Raw genomic sequence first — 14,352 nt, forward strand, 5'->3', positions numbered from 1 at the left:
TGTTACCAGGCTGGAGGCTGATAATTCAAACATAAAGCTCATTCTTTTCTTTCTGTCTTCACATGTCTGTTCCTGTCCAGAACATTCGGACGGTCTATGCTACAGGCTGACGACCGTGTGCCCCACGGTGAAGCCTCAGACTCAGGGACTAGCTAAGGATGCTTGGGAAATCCCACGAGAGTCTCTCCGACTGGAGCTCAAACTCGGCCAGGGCTGCTTTGGAGAAGTCTGGATGGGTAAGAGACCATTAATGCTGTTAAAACACACACGCATGGACTTTGGCTTGTGAAGATGTTAATGGTTTAACCGTAAGGCAAACAAATTGACTCCCAACAAATGTGGTATTTCTTGAGTATTTTATTTTCTTGGTCACACCAGAAAGCAGTACTGTGAAATACATTTTGCACAGGCTGCAACTGGAAATAATTGGTGCTGGGCGTTTGGGGTCATAGAAAATACTTGTGCTCTTTGAACCTAGCTGGAAGGTTTGAACACAAGAGATAACACACAGGCCAAGTAACATTTACTCCTCTGTTACGGCTGACTGCAATGCCTCTTTGATTACTTTCATCATATATTAATCTGCAGATTAGTTCCTTATTAAGAATTTATTTGGTTCATTTAATGCCAGAAAATATTGAACAACACCTTTTACAATTTCAAAAGCCAAAGTTGCCATGTTAGTAACATTTGATTATCTGGACACCAATGAAACAACAATAGTATTCATTTCAACAACATAGAAGAAAAAGTAAACCAGCAAATATTTTCATTTGAGACGCTGGAACCAATACATTTTTGCCATTATTTAATTGAAATGGTCTGCATTCAGTCCAACATGTTGATGATAACACACTATGTTATAGACCTTTAAAGGGTTTCCGTTGGAGTCTCTCTGTTAATTCCACAGAAATGCTGGAGCAAAAGCTGTATGACGCGAATGCAGGTTGGATTTGTGTGAAATTGGTCAGCTGATGTTAGAGTATGGAAAGCCTGACGTATCACACACTGGGATGCATCCACCACTTTCCTATGTCAGCACCGCAGACACATGAATACACACTCTAATATTTATGTTTGAGGCTCACACTGATGATGAATTATTAAATAATATAAACAACTGCATGGGCATCCACTCACACGGCCATTAGGGTTTACATACAGATACAAAGCATAAGCTGTACATTATTTATAACTGATGTCAATGTAATGTGAAACAACTCGGAGGCAGTAAATGCACACAAACTGAGTTTATAGATTTGCGTTAGTTTCAAGTTGAGACTGACCTCTGTAAAAAGCTTGTCTTGATGCCTCGCTGGCCCACATACTGATGTAAACGCTGATTACTGTTGAGCTACACGCACACACACACACACACACATAGCTCAGTAATTACAGGTCACCTCCTGCGCTTCAGTTCTCCGGCCTGCATGTGAGACGGGGCTTTCAGGGAACGCGAGTCTCTTTCAGCTCTAACTCTTTCATTAAGCGTGGCCTGCAGCAAGCCTCGACCTGCGAGCCTCCGCTGAGCAATCCCAGGAATCCCTCTGTCCCTCTGCTATTGATGGTTTTACACTCAGCTACAACTTCTTACTGACCGTTTGTGTCTGTTTATTTGCAAATACATTGCATATACACAGACAAACGGATAAGAAAATACAGTACAGAAAAAGGTGGAAACAGATGTTAAAATGTACAATATATTAGAGAATATACTAATAATAATACTTTAAAAAAATGTTAAAAAAATACTTGAGTACAAACAATAATATGAATCAATGTTGATGGCAAAATATATATGAAAAAAAACTACAAAAATGTAATTTAATTGAAAAAGTGTGTGTGCCTGTGTTTGAGGAGGGACTATTGACATTGACTCCTAAAAAAAAAGTAATGTTTGATGTCACTGAGTGAAACAAAACAACTAAGGTAAAACAACATGGATACACTTTACTGAAATCCAAAGGGAGAAGCAGCTACTAGAACTCCTGTTTGTTCCACATTGAGTTTTTATATGATGCCTTGTGCTGGTTGACCTCCATTGTTCTCCATGTGCTCGCCACCATATATTATTATTAGATATTATCATTGCCCTACTTTGTCCTCCAGCGTGTGTGTGAAGTTTGTTCTGTGTGATTCGTTCATGAAGGTCAGCGCTGTGACGGAAGCAGCCGATCTCCTGCCTCAGCTCATTGTATGCAAACAGGGCGTGAGTAAGTGGCTCTGCAGCAGGAAGTGGCTGATTGTTTTAGCCGTGGAGTGAGAGCAGCTCCTCTCACACGGGAGCGCTGCCAAGGATTAGTGTCATGACGGGGGATTTTTTAGGCCCGACTTTTCAATCACTTAAAAGGGGTCGAAAAGTATTTAATGGATCCTCTGTGTTTTAGAGTTACGGTGTGTGTCACTTGATACATTGGACATGCCTTAGATGAATTATTTCCTTAATAATTTCAAGGTGTTTCGGAGCAAGTACACCAATTGTTACAAGTGTTTGTTCACCACTGTTTAGTCAAAACTGCTCCACCAAATGAAAATCTCGATTTGAATATCAACCCTTTGCTAAACTCCAAGAATGAAGCATAATTACTTATTGCCATCAATTCAGAGAAACAGGGTCCGACCATTTAATGAGGTTTGACTAAAGCACTCTTTTGTGTACCATTCAATCTTGAAATGAAATAAGGAGTTAAATACCGAATTAAGGATACCCTACGTCCACACGGTTCCGTCGCGTTGAAGCTTGCCGGTGGGCGTGTCTGGCGCGCGACCAACCACCAATCACATTAATCTCCCGCCCCAGACACTCAAGCACGCGGGTGATTGGCTAGCGCTTCCGCCGACACTTGAAAAGTTCAACTTTCGAAGCGAGCAACCGAGGCCAAGCGAAGTGACGGAACCACAATGCAGTTCGGCAAAGCTTGACGTCACCCCATTCAAAGTGAATGGGAAGCGTCTCCGTTGAAGCACGCAACGGAACCGTGTGGACGTACCGTAAAGGGTCTTTAACATATTGTGATTAAATGTAGTGTTACATTTATGTTCCCTTGTTGTTCCGTCTTCATATTTGTCCTTGTTGATGTTGGAAATGGAGCTGCGATGTGTGCATGACTTGAACTGACAATAAATTATTGTTTGAAATAGAACATTGTTTTATGGTTCATTTCAAACCTGAGTGATCATTTTGTTTTGTTTTATTCAGGCACATGGAACGGCACTACTAAGGTTGCCATCAAGACCCTGAAGCCCGGCACCATGTCCCCAGAGGCCTTCCTGCAGGAGGCTCAGATCATGAAGAAACTCCGGCACGATAAACTGGTTCCTCTCTACGCCGTGGTGTCTGAGGAGCCCATCTACATAGTCACTGAATTCATGGCCAAAGGTACGAACTCAAAAAGCAGAAGTCAAGCATTGGCACACACCACAGACATTATGGATAATAACAGGAACAATCTGTACCGAGGGACATTAATGTAGCAAAGCAATCATCTTTAACCTCTTATCCAGTCAAACATCATTATGACTCATTGAAACCCTGAGTGTGACTCTTATTGTAAGTGCGCTTAAACTTTATTGGTCTGTGAGAGCAATAAAGACCAACATAAAACTGAAGTTAATGCAGAAAGCCTCCATGATGTTTGAAGTCATGTTGCCTTCAATGTGTTTTTGGTTATTTGAGAGTTTTCTGACACTGAACTCTCAACTAATGCTGAATCAAGTGTTTTTACATTACGCCCAAACAGATATATTCACCATGCTTTACTCTGAACTCTGGCAGGTAGTTTACTGGACTTCATGAAGGAGGGAGACGGTCGATATCTGAAGCTGCCGCAGCTGGTGGACATGGCTGCACAGGTACGATTATAAAACAGTGTGTACACAGAAACTCCCTCCCACCTGCCCAGCTGCTGTTTTAACTCAGTGTGTGAGAGGAGCACTTTTCATGCATCAGCAACAAAACAAAGAAAGCTCCATGTGGGAAACTTCCCAGCCGTGTGTGTATGAGTCAAATATTCAGTCTCAGTTTGGTCTCTGCCTGGCTATCATATTTATTTAATATCCTATCTGATATCTCTACCCTCCCCCTTCACTGTGTGTGCGCCTCCCCTGGTTCTTCACCACTTAACTGCCACAGTAGCACTTAAGCAGCGCTCATCAGAGGCCACTTAAGCCGGCCGGTGCGCTAACCCACCGCGATCTGCTCTTAATTCGCCTCTGCACACTCCCAGGCTTCTTCCTCCTCACTCAGCAGCGGAGGGGGAAAGTGTTTGAGCGTTACACCGAGGCGGGTTAAAGATCCAGATAGTCGTGTTAAAGATTTGTCCAGTTGTTGTCGCAGCTGCATATAATCTCGTATTTAAATAACTAATATTAGGGTTGAATGATAGGCCAATGACCCCGCTAATTGAGTATTATTATTGTAGTTTGTAACTTTAGATGGTTTCATTTGTAGTATCTTGGATTTGTAATGACTATTTTTAAGTTTATTTAAATGTAATTTGACTAGGTGTTTCTGTTGCCCTATATGTTAATGTTTTTGTACAGCCCTTTGAATTGCCTTGTGTTGATACATGCTATATTAAAAAACTTGCAGTGTTTTATTCAAAAGTAATTATTGATCATTTTATTTTCATTTAAATTGATTCAAGTCTCTTGCTTTGGTTGCATCCTGGTAAAACATGTATTTTCTGTCTCCTCCCCCCCGTTTCTTTGCATGGTCCGCTCCCGTCTCAGATCGCAGACGGCATGGCCTTCATCGAGAGGATGAACTACATCCACAGAGACCTGAGAGCCGCCAACATCCTGGTGGCTGATAACTTGGTGTGTAAGATCGCCGACTTCGGCCTGGCTCGGCTCATCGAGGACAACGAGTACACCGCCAGACAAGGTCTGTATTAAGAACTGGCACATGTGTGTCTGCCTTTTCTAAGAACCACATCAGCTATAAATACATGAGAAAGTGATTCTGAACCCTTCAGGCCTTCTTTGGTGCTTCAATATAACCTTTGGTGTCACTCCAACACTGGTTAAACTAAAACTGTTTCAAGCATTCAGGAGTGCTTTTGGATCCCTAAAACCTGTTTGAATATGACGTGTTTGGTGTTATTGTGAGAAGATATCAAGTAATTGCTTACATTTTATAGACCTTTTGACTGTTTAAACCAAAAGAGAATCGGCATATAAATAAAGAAATGATAATAATTAATTACACGAGCACATATTGACACTTTCATTGTACATTCAGTATACCTGCATCACATATCACAATGTTTCACTAACTTAATGAACAATCAATTAGTGTTTTAACTGCAGATGAATGCCCCAAAGGTCAGATCAATCAATTGTGAAAATATTGATTAATCCTTTTTGGTTTTTATTCTCTTTTTTCCCAGGTGCTAAGTTTCCCATCAAGTGGACGGCCCCTGAAGCCGCTCTGTACGGACGCTTCACCATCAAATCTGACGGCTGGTCGTTTGGTATACTACTGACTGAGCTGGTGACCAAGGGCAGAGTGCCGTACCCAGGTAACGATGAAGAAGCACAGATGATGAGGAGAAAACTATTTTGATGTCTATTTTTCCCTTTTCATTTGACATGAAGCTTCCTTTTCCTGCTGTTGTCTATATTCCTGTCCCCCTACGGTCATGAATAGGTTGCACTTCCATGGGAAACAGGAATAATTCATTAACCTCGCCTCAGGATGATTCTGAAATTCAACTCATCGTCCTTTATTAATAGTAGATGTGATAAACGTAGATGTGTAATGACTTGTTAATGCATGGGAAAGTTGCGCTCTCACATGATCTCCCTCTTCCTGTGGTGTGCAGCCTCATGTCTGCCCCCTGCTGGAGGACAGCAGTGTGTCTGTGGCACTGATTACAGAGCGTGCCATATGGCAGACTTAACCACCATCTCATGTAGAAGGCCATCTGGTTCCCAGGGCCCTCTTTGGTTTCAGAGCAACCCGTTTGGTCTAATTATTCGCCCCAGAGCTGCAGATTCAGGAGGCTGAACCCCTCTTTTCGCTTCTTAAAAGAGGAGTATGACTCACGGGACATGTGTGGCTCTGTCCTGCTGAGCTGCAGTCTTTCTAGGCCGCTTTTTTTTCCTTTTTCCCCCCAGTCTTTATGAATTGTATTCCACACCCACAAGCACAAACACGCACGGAAATAAACAACCCCGAAAAACAATGACAAATCAAAAAGTACATTATATCACTGTTAAATTCAGACACATTAAACTGACGTGACAGCACTCAAAGCAAAGAAGTACAAAATAAAATAAATGAATAAATAAAAAGTAGTTACACTTCCTCTTTATTTCTGCTCTTTTGTTTTAAAGAAGCGATATGAGGCACGTATACACGCAGCAAGCCTGGGAACACATCATCTTTTTTTCTATTTCAGTCCTTCTTATATATAGATTCTCACACACTCATTCAGATATTCAGTCAGGCACGTTATTAGAGATGAGGGTTTCAGATTTAAGACATAAATCACGCTAACACCTCAGCTTCCGAAGTGCCCACGCTGCTATCGTATCCGGGTCCCAGCAGTCGCTCCGGGCCCTTTCTCTCCCCCAGAGTCTGAGATAATCTGATCCCCTCTCTCCCACAGAGACGCAGTGGGAGGATGTGGTTGGGACCATACCACTGTCTCTGAGTCACAACCTCTTTTAGCTGCTGTTCAGCTCCCCATGGAGCTGTTTCAGCGCCGTGTCACAGGGTTCAGGATCACTGTCTTCCTGTCTTAGGAAGATATCCACGTCTCTGGTGCTTTAGTAGTGCAGGAAAAGCCAGAAGGAGAAGCAGCACTGTGGGAGTGGCAACATTTATTTTAGCCAAATATGACTGGTCGGTTAGATTTTAGTAAATGTTTCTGCCCTGTATGGGTCCTTACAGGAAATACTGTTCCACCTAGGTTGTTTTTTCCTTCATCTCTCTCATTTCACACAGTGGATGGGCTTCTTTTTTAAAGCTGCCTGATGCCAACACGTTTCTCCTGCTTCAGGCTGTGGACTGGGTTGTTTCCTGATAAGATTAGCACAATTTTTCTTCACCAGAAAACTGGCCCACTTGTCATTCATTCTCTTAATGAACTCCCACTGACCCACAGAGGGAAGTCACATTAACATGATTATTGTTAACACTAATCCATGTAGCTGTTCATTTAAGTGGCATTTTATGAAATGTAATACCCATCATGTTCCTCTAAATCTCTGCCGTCAAATAATAACTAATGTAAAAACCCTATTAGTTATGAAACAGTATGTATCAATATAAAAGTACCTACAATTTTAGGAAACGGCTGAGCTAATTAATTTCTGTACACGTGTTAAATATTACTTGAAAATGATGGTCATGTTTTGTACCCAACTGTATTACATGATGAGTGATGCGCACGGGAAAGTGTTATGGTTAAAAACACTAGATGTCCATTCACACTGCATTTGTTGTATTTTCTCTCCAGGTATGGTGAATCGAGAGGTTCTTGAGCAGGTGGAGCGAGGGTACCGCATGCCCTGCCCCCAGGGCTGCCCCGAGTCCCTCCACGAGATGATGAGGCACTGCTGGAAGAAGGAGCCGGATGAGAGACCAACCTTCGAATACATCCAGTCCTTTTTGGAAGACTACTTCACAGCCACAGAGCCACTGTACCAGCCCGGGGACAACCTTTAGTTGGGGGGGGGGGGATTGTTTGGGGGGTGAACTCTGGCTTCATACATCAGTGGAGAGCAAAGCCGGGTACAACACAGGACTTCGGCATGGGAAAAAGCCTTGATGAGGCTGCAGAGACAAGGTGTCAAAGCTACAAACTAGTCCACAGCCACTCTGGTTTATCTGCAGAAGCAAGAAGAAAATGTTCCCTGAAGTAGAGGGACGTCCCTTGGCTAATCGGGGACCAAATGTTTGGGGAAATGTCCAACTGTGCAGATTGGTGCTGGTACTTTAAGCTTTGGGAAGCCTGCTCATCAGAATAATCCACATGGACCGGCCACAACACTGTGATCAAACAGAGAGGGGCTGTCTTCTCATTTTAAATTGATGGCTACTTGCAGGCGCACCATTTTTTACTTTTTTAAATGCCCCCTCTCATCTAATTCAATCCCAATTTATTTTACACAGTTCTTTGATATTGAAGTCAAGATCTTTTGTATGTACATGAGTTTGGTTTTTAAATGCAGGTTGATGGGTTATGTTGTTGACCAACAACTATGGTTGAAATGTCAGTGTGTGCTGCGTCTGTGAAGCTGTGATGGAGGAGGTGCGAGGAGGAGGAGGAGGTGCGAGGAGGAGGAGGTGCGAGGAGGAGGAGGAGGAGGAGGAGGAGGAGTAAATGGACTGGTTGTACTTTACGGATGAACGAATGTACGGAGAGATCAAAGCAGATGTACACACAGTACGTGCAAAGATGTATTTTCAGCAGGTGTGATCAGGTGGATGAGTGAGAACATGAGAAGGCCGTGTTTAGAAATCCTACAAATGATATTTAATACGGTCGCTTGAATGGCAAATCACATCGGATTTTAATATGCTTTTTTAATTGTTTTTTAATTTAAACGGGGACTTGAAATCATAAACAGCTATTTTGATAATATTCATGTGCGATAACTTTTTTCCTGTTTAACATTTTATAAATGTTTTGAATATCAGCTGTGAAATTGAAGTATGTTTGAGTAGTTATCGGAAATAAGCATCTTGGTGCATATTTCTGATTGCTGTAAAAGAATCTTAACAAAGTTGCACAGTTTTAAAATGGCAGTTTTCCCATCTATTCCTGGTGAAGGATTATGTTAGATCTTTTCCATGATCATGTAAATCATACATGCTGCTGTAGTATTTCTTTCTGTTCTTCTCAGTAAAATACCACCAAACTAAAACTTAACATGCCTTTACTCGAATGAATTCTCTGTCTAACGGAGGGAATCCTTTCATCTAAATCCTACAACACAATTTTAATTTGTAAATGAACATATGCAAAGCCAACCAGCCATGTGTTAAGGAACAACGGCTGTCAGATGGTATTTTCCTCTCTAGCTCCCCTTTATGGTTTTCTTACTTCCCATAGTTATTAATACCAGACAAAACAAACACTGTGCACACACAGTGGGCAGGTCAGGGCGTTGGTGCTTTTATAAGTAATATAAAAGTCCAATAAAAGGTTACCTCCACTGTCTGTCCAGCGGTATGAGATGGGAAATCGTACTGTCATTCGATAAGTAATAATAAGGATCGGACAAAGATGTGAATTTCTTTTGTTTTTCTTTGTGTTTCACTCACAAGCTAATATGTGATTGTTCCTGAAAATGGAACTTGACCTGGTGGGGAGATGATAATGACATTACTGAGAATGGTAACTAATATGATTTTGTTCAGAAAAAATAAAAGTTTTTCCTCAAAGGAGTCATTTAGCCTTCTCTTGTTCTTTGCAAGCAACATCCAACCTCGTTCAGATCAGCCTGCGATGTCGAAGTTTGGATGTCCACGTCTTGAACAACTCGGCTCCAAGAAGCTCAATGTGACCTTTTATAAATCACTCAAGGCTCTTTTGGTATTTAATTGTATTTATGTACACCAATTTACAACGGGTACGTACATTTTCTTCATTTTACATTCAATAAATAGGAATGATTGACATACAGGAGCACAAGCTATTTCTAATCTTAAAATAAAGTGCTGGTAGAAGTTTAGAAAAGGAGACTGTAGTTTACTCATCCTCACCGTACCTGTGAAGAAACAGAATTCATTGATGTCAGAATAGACGAAGTACTTGACTTTAGTTGAAGTTTGAGCACACTTTTGTCTAAATTCCAATACCTATTTTGTTCATGTCTTTAAAGAAAAACAAAATCTACAGTAGAAGCAGCAGGTGGTGTGATGGAGGTAAATCAAAGCTCTCACCTGACCATCTCCTTGTACTTGCTCAGAGCCTCCTGAGTCACATACTGGATGAAGGCGGGGTCCCTCAGCTTCAGCTCCCCAGGGACAGAGAAGATGATTGGGGGAGAGTTCAGGATGTTCACCTCCACCTTGGTCTCCGTCTCAGATTCATTCTGTTCATCCTGGGTGTTTGGTGCCACCTGCAGGATGGGAGAAGTCACACACCAACGATTATCAAATTGCATCCGGCCTATTGGATTTTGACTAAAAGGGTTTGTTTATTTGGCATTTCATGGATTGTGTTTTGATTTTTATCGTGTCAAGGCTCCAAAGTTAGAGCATTTTTTAGTAGATGATTATTTCCTGAAGACTTCCTAACCATACACTCTATGAATCTACCCTTTTCATTAATGTCCTCCACTCCTCACCACGTTGACACTGAAGATATTTTCAGGAGTGTTGCTGTTCACAGACTGAGCCACCCAGCTGAAGTCGGCCGCCATGTTGCTCAGCCAGTTGACGGTCTCATCAGTGTGGTGATGGACGATGGACAGGATCTCATCGTACTGCTCTGTGGAAACATCCAACATCTGGGAGGCCTCCTCCAGCTCCACATGCAGGTCCCGGACGCTGGGGCACTCTAGAGGCAGAAGGAGGAGCAGGCAGGGGGGTTAATGTAAGCAGTGGTGTAAAGTAACTGAGTACACATACTTAAGTGCAATTTTGAGATACTTGAACTTACTTGAGTATTTCAATTTGTTGCTACTTAGTAATTCTACACCACGACAATTCAGAGGTAAAGTATGTATTTTTACTTCACTACATTGATTTAATATCTTTAGTTACTTTGCAGATTTGGATTAATGATGTGAAATATAAACAACAATTAGATAAGACTTTAGTTTCACCTAGAGTCCAAATTCACGAGCTACCCTGCAGTATAAAAAGTGATTAAAACATGCTCCACCTTTACCAGCTTTGATAACGCTTAATCAAAACATAATGACATATTATTTTTGAAATGGGTCAATCTGCATAATGGGTACTTTTACTTTTGGTACTTGAAGAATATTTTGATGCTAATACTATTGTACTTTTAGTTGAATAACATTTTGATTGCAGGGCTTTTACTTGTATCACAGTCTTCCTACACTTCAGCTGAGGTAAACTGAGAGTGTGTGGGTGGTGTTGTTGTTGTTGTTGTTGTTGTTGTTGTTGGTGGTGGAGCTTCACCTGTGAGCAGCGCTCCCTGACAGGCCTCACACTGGCTCTGCAGCTGCCAGCACTCGGAGGTATGTTTGCGAAGGTCCCGGCACAACTTCCTGTTCTGCAGGAAACGAGGGAACATCTCCCTCCCTACAGCAAACAGAAACATGTTCAACAACTAGATTAGTGTTTTTTTATTAATGTACACTGTGTACAAAGATAAAGTAAGTAAAAAGCAATACACTCTCTAATATTCTCCAAGTTCCCACATCTCGTTTGAGTGCAATATTATCAATATTTTGTCATTAAAATTATTTTAACAAAGTAGGCCTTTATTTATCCAAGACATGTACTTGGTAGGCCAACAATGCTGAGGTACATGTACTTAATTTGAGTATTCACACTTTATTCTAACACGTAATACACCAATAGGTATTGTGGGGGAAACTTCTGTTTAGCAATGCAGGAGGAGTCACCAACTCAAAGGAGACACGGGGAGAGCTGGACCTTTGATGTCAAACACTGATGGGTTTATTTGGAGCTTCAGCCGGAGAATTCACAAAACATGTCAAAGAGTCAGAGGTTCTGACTTCACGGTAGAGTTGCCACGTCAATTCTGAAGAACTCTACCCCAGACCCATGTAGTTAGCTAGTTCAGAGAGAATCATCAACATGCTGCATAATAAGATAGAATCATAACACCTCTATCAGCTGACGCCAACAGGCAGGAACAGGGAGACAAAACACTGAGAGCAGAGCAGCCAAAGCTACAGGTGCGTGCGCTCAGTCAGGACAGTATGAACTGATAAACTGGGTCAAAGTTATGGGCCTTGGAAAATATTTCCCCAACAGGTATAATCAAGTAATATAACGTAGGTCTATATTATACTGAAAAGGGCTGATGTGTTCTTTTTTTGGTACCTGGAGTATATGTTCATGCTTATATTTAAAAGTAAACAATCCATGTTTTTCATTTTTTCTGCCGTATTTACCTTTCTTCTTCTGCTCCTCCACCGCCTTTTGGATGTCCTCAAACCTCTGGGTCACCACAGCTCCAAACTCCTCCACCACACTCTTGCCGAAGTCGAAGAAGGACTCCAGAACGTCCTCCAGTCCCACCCCCTGCAGGAAGCTGGAGTCCCGGGCCGGGTCGTAGGGGTCCACGGTGTCCTCCTCCATCAGGGAGTCGGTGTAGTTCAGGAAGGCTTTCTGCAGGACCTGGTCCAGCCGGCCGCTCATTGTGGAGACCAGCCCCACGCTGCGGTTCACCAGCCCCCCGACCCTGCTGCTCAGGCTGCTGAAGGACTCCTCGATGCGGTCCGCCTCCATGTCGCTGTCCTCGTCGCTGTCCTCGAGGCCCTGGTTCACCAGGATGTCCCCTGCATCCAGACGGGCCTCTTTGGGGCCGAAGCGCCCAGACACTCTGCGGAAGAAGTTCTCCACCTACAGAGTGAAAAGAGATGGAGGTGAGTTTTTGTTATTGTAACCCAGGGTCACAAGAAGTTTATGGGGAGTAAGAAAAACTAAATTCTGCAACACAAAACGTAGTTTACTTGCTGTTCCTAAGATATTTTCTTGTTAAATAATGTAACGTTGAACCTCTTCAGACCTCCAAAAATATTGAAAATAAGGCAACAAAAACAGTCCCTTTGGTTAAAGTGATCCCAACTGATGACACTACCAGGGGTTACATACAACTAATCAAGGACCACAAGTATTTGAAGCACTGGTCTAAAGGAAATTACATACAAAGAATGTCGTTTTGGCACATTTACATTTTTTACTAGTGCAGCAATATTTATTTATTAATTGGACTAATGTCATTATTAAAAAATGCAAACAGGTCATTTAACACTTGTTCCCTTATCTGATGTTTTGATGCATTGTTTACTGAAAAATACAATAAGACAATTCTACCACCTAGAGCCACATATTGCATCCAAAAAAGAGCCAAATAAAAGTTGTATTTTTGCCGATGTTGCTGCAATAGTTTGGAGGATAGAGTAAGAATGACTGAAGTGGAGTTGGATACCTTGGCATGGAAGAAGCCATATCCCCTGCGGCAGGTGGAGGTGTAGAACGTTTTGCACGCGTCCTCCAGACAGGGCCTGCACTGCTTCCACTCAGACTGCAGGGACTCTTTGCACTGCTGCTCGGCCTCCTGCAGCTTCTGCTTCACCTCCTTAGTCAGCTGGTCTGCCTCCTGGTGGGAGAAGGGAAGATATGTTTTATCCATGTGCTTTTTTTCTGTCTGCCTTTCTTTCTTAGGTCAATGTTGTTCTTACCTTCTTCTTGTCACTGCTGTGTCGGAGAGACTTCATGAGGTGTTCGTGTTTCTGCTCGTTCCTCCACATCACCTCCCTCATCTGCTTCACCCCGTACAGAGCCCGCCTCACCTCCTCGTCCACAAGTTTCTCCCCATCCAGGGACAACTCTGAGAGTGAGAAGAAAAGAAAAACACAAATAGGGTGAAAACGATTGTCTCTTTATTAAATAATGCAATCTGATTTACAGTATATGACATTGAAAACTAATTAAGACACCTGTAGAAAGCCTATGATTTAATTCCACTGTTATCCACATTATATATCAGAATACACAACTCTAACATACTTTTTTGCCGTGGCAGATAAAAATGTACTTTTGACTTTAATAAACAACATCAAACATGTTCCCTCTAAATGAAGGAGTTTTGTGCTGACTCACGTTTTAAGGTGTCCTTTGAGATGCCGGTGGGTTCGTCCTCTGGGGCAGAATAAAGGACCCCCAGCGTCGCCCCCAGAACAAACAAACCAAGCAGCAGCTTCATCTTGAGCTCACTCAGCAGCTTTGAAGTTTAAACCTCTGGAAAAAGGATTCTGAAAGGACATGAAATGTGATATTACTATCGGTACAGAATCAGATACACTTGAAGATCCCTGAAAAGTCTTAAGAGTATTTCATTTAGTTTTCAATATTAAAGTCTGAAGATGTTAAATTGTTGGAAGGGTCTGTATTGTATTTCTCCCCTGCACCCGCATTGCTTTTACAGTGAAATCTTACATCTCAAATAAAGATATAACCTATATTTACTTATTTAAATGCACAGGGACATTGTTTTCCTGTTGACTTGATCTACTGCCATACCATTTTATTTTCAAAATGCAGTTATAGGATTTAAATTAGCTGTATAAACACGGTACATTTCAGTTATTCAATTAACTCACTAATTCTGTATACTGTATTCTGGTTGCCCATTTCTCTTAGACCTGTTGTAACTGCTTTATTAG

General features: G+C 41.9%; 2 protein-coding genes across 2 annotated transcripts in view; one reads left to right on the forward strand and one right to left on the reverse strand.

Annotated features, from left to right (window-relative positions):
* yes1 (YES proto-oncogene 1, Src family tyrosine kinase) overlaps nucleotides 1-9,401 on the forward strand; it is a 29,419-nt gene extending 20,018 nt beyond the window's left edge. The window contains exons 7-12 of the mRNA XM_034209150.1: nucleotides 81-236; nucleotides 3,200-3,379; nucleotides 3,776-3,852; nucleotides 4,732-4,885; nucleotides 5,391-5,522; nucleotides 7,467-9,401. Of these exons, the coding sequence (XP_034065041.1) occupies nucleotides 81-236; nucleotides 3,200-3,379; nucleotides 3,776-3,852; nucleotides 4,732-4,885; nucleotides 5,391-5,522; nucleotides 7,467-7,675 (908 nt within the window). The 3' untranslated portion in view covers nucleotides 7,676-9,401. The remainder of the gene's footprint in view (nucleotides 1-80; nucleotides 237-3,199; nucleotides 3,380-3,775; nucleotides 3,853-4,731; nucleotides 4,886-5,390; nucleotides 5,523-7,466) is intronic.
* A 237-nt stretch (nucleotides 9,402-9,638) lies between these two features.
* On the reverse strand, nucleotides 9,639-13,911 carry clul1 (clusterin-like 1 (retinal)). The gene is made up of 8 exons (XM_034209776.1): nucleotides 13,790-13,911; nucleotides 13,369-13,517; nucleotides 13,116-13,286; nucleotides 12,076-12,526; nucleotides 11,111-11,233; nucleotides 10,306-10,517; nucleotides 9,899-10,077; nucleotides 9,639-9,723 (listed from the first exon to the last, which is right to left on the reverse strand). The coding sequence occupies exons 1-8, from the start codon at nucleotides 13,890-13,892 to the stop codon at nucleotides 9,705-9,707; spliced, it is 1,407 nt and encodes a 468-aa protein (XP_034065667.1). The 5' UTR covers nucleotides 13,893-13,911; the 3' UTR covers nucleotides 9,639-9,704.
* Between the last annotated feature and the right edge of the window lie 441 nt (nucleotides 13,912-14,352).

This window comes from Gymnodraco acuticeps, unplaced genomic scaffold (assembly GCF_902827175.1).
Source record: "Gymnodraco acuticeps unplaced genomic scaffold, fGymAcu1.1, whole genome shotgun sequence".
NCBI lineage: Eukaryota > Metazoa > Chordata > Actinopteri > Perciformes > Bathydraconidae > Gymnodraco > Gymnodraco acuticeps.